The sequence below is a fragment of the Nicotiana tabacum genome, chromosome 19 (genome assembly GCF_000715075.1).
Source record: "Nicotiana tabacum cultivar K326 chromosome 19, ASM71507v2, whole genome shotgun sequence".
NCBI classification, from domain to species: domain Eukaryota; kingdom Viridiplantae; phylum Streptophyta; class Magnoliopsida; order Solanales; family Solanaceae; genus Nicotiana; species Nicotiana tabacum.
Genome location: NC_134098.1, coordinates 97,047,790 through 97,055,060, shown reverse-complemented (window position 1 = coordinate 97,055,060; position 7,271 = coordinate 97,047,790). Strand labels below are relative to the sequence as shown.

General features: G+C 35.2%; 1 protein-coding gene across 1 annotated transcript; it reads right to left on the bottom strand.

Moving 5' to 3' along the window:
- Positions 1-992: 992 nt before the first annotated feature.
- LOC107826443 (uncharacterized) lies at positions 993-4,811 on the bottom strand. Its single transcript, XM_016653422.2, has 2 exons — positions 4,613-4,811; positions 993-2,337 (listed from the first exon to the last, which is right to left on the bottom strand). The coding sequence occupies exon 2, from the start codon at positions 2,276-2,278 to the stop codon at positions 1,277-1,279; it is 1,002 nt and encodes a 333-aa protein (XP_016508908.1). The 5' UTR covers positions 2,279-2,337; positions 4,613-4,811; the 3' UTR covers positions 993-1,276.
- Positions 4,812-7,271: the final 2,460 nt, after the last annotated feature.

Sequence of the window (7,271 nt, the reverse complement as noted above, 5' to 3'; positions counted from 1 at the left end):
GAAAATCTGACAAGAATACTTGTTAAGGCTTGATATTGATAAATCGGATGTGGCTGAATGAAATATAATAAAATGTAAGCTATAATATGTGTAGGAGGAATAGTCTTACGACAGAAAATGACTTCATCGATAAGTGAGAGAATTTTTTTTTCCTTTTGATGGAAAATATTTTTCTCACCTACAATCAATAGGAAGTAGCAGCAACAAATTTGTACTATTTATCAAACATTATTTTTGGACCAGTTTTTCGAAAAAAGATAAATTTATCCTTGGTGTAACTTAGTTGATTTAATATGCAAAAAGAACAACTACAATATAAAATAAGGTGGATATCAGCTCAACCGCAAGCTTAATTTGTTGACTAACGCATTTTAGGGGTTAGAGTAGAATAAAACAATGCTTGTCCTGCTATATTGAGAACTAACTAGACTTTTCTAACAGGTGCTGGTGACATTTATTAAGCATGTGATAACTTGAAAGCTAGAAAAAGCATTAAAACATTACCAATGACATCACGACACTCTATTTAAGTCAGAGAAGGATCTGGTTTGGTCATATTTCCACCACAAATGATTTATTCTAAGTTCTAACCATAAAAAATTCCAGAACTGTAGAATTTGGCTGATCAATCACTAACAGCCAACAGCTACCAGCCCACTAACTTTAAACAAAGTTGGTGTACTTTTGACTCTTTGCCTTTCAAGATATTTTTAAGTACCTAATCACCTTGCAAGCACATTGATTATTTCAATAAATACTGTACATGTTATCTCTCTCTAATATCGGTACGAATAATTCTGCCCCACCAAAGCCTTAACAAATGAAAAAAATCACTTTTAGTAAAACCTTTGCCTTATACTAGAATTTGTGTCTTCTAAGATTACTTGATCCATTCATGACATCTTCTGTTCAAAAGTCCTTTTGGTTTTTTTGTTGGAAGGAAGGGGGGGGGGGGGGGAAGGGAGGGGGCTTCATAACATAAGTTAAAATTATAGCAAGAACCTTTCTACCTGAATTATTCATTCCATCGTTCACGTAACAGCAGATATATTTGAGAGAAAAACTGCAAGCATCTTTAACTATACAAATATCTAGATGTATACGCTTAATTCTTCTTTTTCCGGTAACATACATCTTAGTAGTATACTCTCAAGGCCAACTCCTTGTGCACAAGGGTAACAAGAAGTGGGAAGAAAGGGGGAAAAAGAGAAGCCTATACCAATTCAAAACTTGTTTGTTCTGTAAACCAAAAAAAGGAAAGTTGCATCATTTGGACCTAATCAACATTGGGAAGGGTGTGTAGCTGTTTCTGATGAGCCCGAGCAGTGAAACCAGCATACCAAGCGACTCTCATGAGCTGCATGCCGAGAATGAGTACCCACCAGCAGACTAGCCCCCTAATTGTATGCAGCATCCATGATGGTGCAGCGAGTTCTGCACTGAGCTTTAAACCCCTCATCAATTGCAACACACGATAAGCTTCATAAACTACCGGTGTCACCAACCACACTGGTGACTTCCAATGCCATGTCAGCATCTCTGTGAGTATCTGTATGCATAGAAGCAGGAGATAGGGGCCCAAGAGCACCGCATAAGAAATGAAAGGAAGTTGGGGCTGAAGGAAACTGTTCTGAGAACCAAAAAGTACTGCCAAGGGAATGACTAAACCCATAACGTTCGCGACCATGTTCCATAACTGATAACTAAAAGGCGGCTTGCTGCTGGAATCTTCACTGGTGTCTGGTGAACGAGCACAAGAATCGGCTAACAGGAGAAATAGGTTTGCTCCAAGATTGTAAATACAATCAAGTCCAGTCAAGGAAAGAAGGCTGGCTATGTTGGGACCAATGAAAACTGATGAAATAGGCAGCCACAAAGTTGGCACCATCCCAGTGGCTAAGAGAACGGCAGGGCCAAGAACCCACACAGGCCATTGGAGGTATTGGAGCTGCAAAGGTGGCTGATTCTTTACATCAGTGAGGCCTTTAGCCTCAGTTAATGAAGATTCAGCTGGTTTGCTGGACGACATGGTTTCAAATATATTGGTTGTTCCTTCCAGAAATTTATCTTCATTATTATCACTAGGAACATAAGTGACAGGTGCAGGTTCCCATGGTGACTGATTTGAGCAGCAAATCGAGAATGGTTTTTGGCTCATACATGGAAAGGTCATTCTATTTGGCACTCTTTGGGTTTTTAACAATTGCAGCTGTTTATGAAGTGCATGTCGCGAAGTAACTGCTGATGTTGCAGATGGCAGGTGGATTAAAGATGCCATATCCCTCTGCTCATAAACTGAAGCTAGGTGACCGAGGGAGTAACTGTGACTGAAGTTACCTGGATGGAATAAATGGTACAATTTCAACTAAAGTTAGATCATCAACAATCAAAAGACAAATCACCATATTATTTTGCAAATCACAAAATGAAATAATGAATCCAGATGTTTTATGGAAACCAAATAAGAACAAACAGTAACAGGGTTAACTTTCCAACTAAGGCCTCAAGAAAGGTATCATTTTGTCGAGATGTTTGAAATAAACGTGATCACATGCATTGGAAAGCTTAATTAGCTGGTTGGAGGGCTCGACAGTTGAAACTTAACATGTAAAAGATTCGGCTCATACAGAGACAAAATACAAATTTGTAACCTTTCACTTCATGTTTATCTATTACATCCAACATCTTCATTCTGCTGACTAGGTAATATGCAGAAAACAAAATCTCAAGAAGCAGATTTATTGGTTATCTGAAATCAGCTTATCCTTAAACTCAAATTGCAAAGTAGCCTAATGAGACTTGTACACGAATTAGGTTATTATGACATCTATGTATAACATATTGAAAAATTTCTGTTGACATTGAATAGAATTGCTATGAAACTACTACATTCAGGACTTGCAGACCAACAACAGTGAGATTATCTACAAGTAAATGTTTCTATACTAGATTGAGTTGGACAACAGAGGTTGATGTAAAGATACGAAGGAGTACAGATAAAGAGCTCAGACAAGAGACATAGATATAATAGAGATAGACATGCAGATGTGCCAGTTACTTAAAGAAATTTGGAGATGAACAAGAAACACAATGGATTTCCATCTCTTAGCTACAAGTAAATGCAGAACCTGCAGTCTCATCTAAAGTTCTCAATGCCAACATATAGAGATTAGTAATATAAAAAATTAAACTGCCAATCAACAAAGTTATATACTTATATTTCAGTCCAAGGAGAAAACAAGCACATAAAAATATAGGGAGAGTTCTTCACAATGGATGGAAAGGCACCTGCCTCCCAATTATAATGATCACAGTTTGCTTTTAACTCAAAACACTTCTGAAGATCCTTTTTCTCTGTATTTCAATTATTAATCCTTGACACAACATATCTTTTGTTCAAAGAACATGCTTGCACATCCTCACCAAAGATTGAGAGAGAGAGAGAGAGAGAGATTGCACTAACTAACAAGAGTCACGTGCCCAAAACTTGGTCAGAGTAATTTCTGTAGCATTACTATACTAAAGGAATGCTTGCTTCAAGACTCAAAAGTAGCACATATAAGGTGTTTATCCGGATTGGCATAGCCAATCTAGCAAGTACAAAAGGATCATGCTAAACCAGTTGAATGAAACTTTGTTAGAGTATCGGGGAAGAAGGAGGAATCCAGATGACAAGGGGATCGTGACTTGTGACTAGTTGTGAGACATGTTAGTTTATGGAGAATTTGAGGAAATCTGGTGAAAATGTTATGAAATCTTGCTCTCGTTTAGTGATTCCTTTCATTCAAAACAAGAACAACGTAGCAAAATTCCTTGATCTATCTTTGCAACAGCTACTATATCAGCTCTTCTAATCCAGGATCTATATATTTCAGATAATAGGGCCAGTTACATTCTCTTTAACACCAAAAGAAGCTTAATTATGTTACCCTTCATTTTCTTCAGAAACCAGCACCCATCAAGCTCCTCAAAAGGAAAGGTTTATTTATTGCTTCTTCATAAGCTTAAATTTGTGCATGATTTTTTGCTTGAGGATGACTTAATTATCACACACCCTTAAAGGACTTTGCAAAGAAATCCTTTACAGGGCTGATTTCTAAGACAAAGATTTGTTTTTTAATCAACACTTTCCATGCATTTAACTAAACAAGCTCATTGGGATGAGAAAATATTGCATTATATGCATCACTTCACATCATAAACTCTTCTGCATATACAGTGTGAAATCCCACTATATCAATTGTCTAAGGACCTATGAGTTATGTAGAAGAAAAGGGTTGACCAAACACAGATAATCACATTATCAAGATAATTATTGACAATAACAGTAGACAGAGTTTTGATTTCCAGATGAAAGCTGAATTTTTTACACAAACCTTCTTTAATCCAACTTCCAATTTCCACACACAACAAAGACAAATCAAACTAGTTGGCAAATATCGAAAATTAAAGAAATAAAGAAGAAAAATCCAGTTCCTTTAACAAATTATTTAGAAACAATTTAAAAGGGGGAAAAGTACAGAGCACAATTTAGTTAAAGTTGCAATATTGTGAAATACTGATTGAGAAAACAAATAGTAATTGAAATAACAGCGAAAGCATTTGTCATCACCTATACTCCTGCTGAGTGAAATTCGATGTTGGAGCTTTGACAATTAATCAAATAGGGTCTTTACTCTCAAAATTTCCTCATTCTTTAGACACTGCTTTGGAAAGAGAGTACACAAATGTAATAAGGGAAGAGAAAGGGAAGTGCCAAAGAAGAAGAAAAGAATCGAGGGAAGGGGCGGAACACGTAAAGGAGCGCGTATGATATGGAGGAAAATATTTTACATGTCAATTTATTTTTGTTTTCAACCGGGTTTTTTTTTGTTTTTTTTTTTACAATATTTTTTAGTTTGGCAAAGGAGTAAGTGGCATATGATAATTGGTATAAATAGTGTTTTAGTTGATACTTTTGTACATTTTCTTATTTAAATCGAGTTCAATAATCCATCAAAAGAAACTTTCCCATGTGCATACTATAAATTTTTTATCAAACGGAATTCAATTGACCGTTCTTACCCTAATATGGCTCCGCCATTGCACATACCAATCACAAAACACCACTACAATTCGTCAATGTTTCATTCCTATCAAGTATGTGTTTGACCAAAGAGTATAGATCTCGGTTCAAATAATTAAATTTATATCAATAAGGATTAATTTTAGCTAACAATAATTTTTCTAGATGAAGCTCTTAAAGGAGCAATAAATATTATGTAGATCGGGTCAGACAATGGCGGTGACATATAATAAATATTCCAGAAATCGAAAGTAATAATGTAGCATTCAATGATAAGGAATAATAATAAATGATATTTAAGTAAATAGAAGAGACGAGTCACCTAAGAAATGATGAAATAAGTAGATGTTCTTTCTAATAATGATGAATGATACACAATACCTTGAATATTTGAGTTATTCTCGAATCTAGTGGAAAAGTATAGACAAGAATTTTAGTGAAAATGTGATATTTGTATCTTAGCAAGTGGGATTCGATTATTTTAGTTAAAATGTGTTCTTTACAAATGAATATCTCATATCCCGTATCATTGTGTTTTTTTTCTATTTATAGGGAACATGCTACTAAGAAACTCTAATAGTACAAGTACAGAGAATATCCACTAAAATATTCTCTTTAATATCCTATCTTGAAACTATGGGTGTCTAACGAGCCGGGTTGACCCGGTTCCGGACCGGCCCAGATCGATTTTAGACCGGACCGGACCAGTATATAGGGGGCAGGGCAGGGCTGGGTTGGGACAGGGAAAGGGTTGTGCCGGGTAGTTTCGATGTACTGGTTAACCGAACAGGTCAAAAACGGTACGGCCAAGTCATAGTCGAACCGGTTAACCGAACCCGTTCAACGGCTATTTCAGATTTTTTTTTATTTAATTAAGTTGACCGTTGGCAATGGTCAACTGCCATTTTGACCGTTACCCAATGGCTATTTTGCAAGAATAGCCTTTTTTGGGCATTTTTTTTTCAAAAATAGCACTTTTAGTATTTACTAATTTAGCCCTTTGAAAAACTATAAATATACCCCCCATCTTCTTCATTTCTTCACTCATCTCTCAATTCTCAAACCCAAATTCTCAATTGTCATTCTCTCATTCTTCACCTAAATTGCAATCAACTATTTGCCATTCATTTTTATTTTTGAAATTTTATTTATGGTATTATTTAAAGTTTGAACTTTGAACTTTGAGCAACTAACGTTTCTTCGTGGTAACACCGGAGTTGCGAAATTCAATTTCAAGATTTCAAAAATCATCAAGTGTTCAATTTATTACGAAATTCGGTGCACTCGCTCCAACTCTTTCTCTTATTTACTATTTTATTTGCATATTTAATTTTTATTAGTAGTTAAATTTTCATAATATGTTTAATGCTGCAAAAAGAGTTTATAATAAGGTTGCTAATCGGGATAATCAGAAAAATAAAAAAAGAGGTATTACTTCAACTTCTAGTAGTAATTTAAATGACTTTACACATGTTTCTGAAACATCACCTGATAATAATATAGATTATGAACAATTACAGGAAGATTTCGGTAGAAAAGATAATGAATTAGAAATTGAAGACGAGACACCACTTACACCTAGTAGTGTTGGAGTTGGTAGCAGGGGTGGGGGACGTGGCGCTAGTAGTAGACCACCTGTGGCCCCGACTAGTAATCAGAGAAGGAGAAGTAAAGTTTGAAAATATTTTGAGGAAATAGAGAATTCTGATAGAGTTAGATACAAAATTTATAAAGATAATTTTAAACATAAGATTGGAGGAAGTTTAGGGAGGGACTGTGAGACTTAGTAGACATATGAGAATTACTCATCCTATAGAATGAGGCTCTGATTTAGATGAAAATCAAGGAACTCTAAACCCTAGTATTGGAGGACTTATGAAATATGATAAAATGAAGGATCGTGAGGAGTTAGCAAAAATGATTGCTTTGGGTTGTCTACCTTTTTCTTTTGCTTCTTCATTATATCTTATTATGTATATTCAAAGGATTTATAATCATTTATTTAAAGGTATCCCTAGAAGTACCTGTAGATTTGATATCTTTAGACTTCATGGACAATATCATACATACATACGTTATTTGTTTGGCCATCTTCCTTGTAGAGTTTCTTTAACTTCTGATATTGGCCATGCTGATAATGGAAATGATTAGTTGACAATTACATGTCATTGGATAGATAATAATTATTATATGCAAAAACGTATTA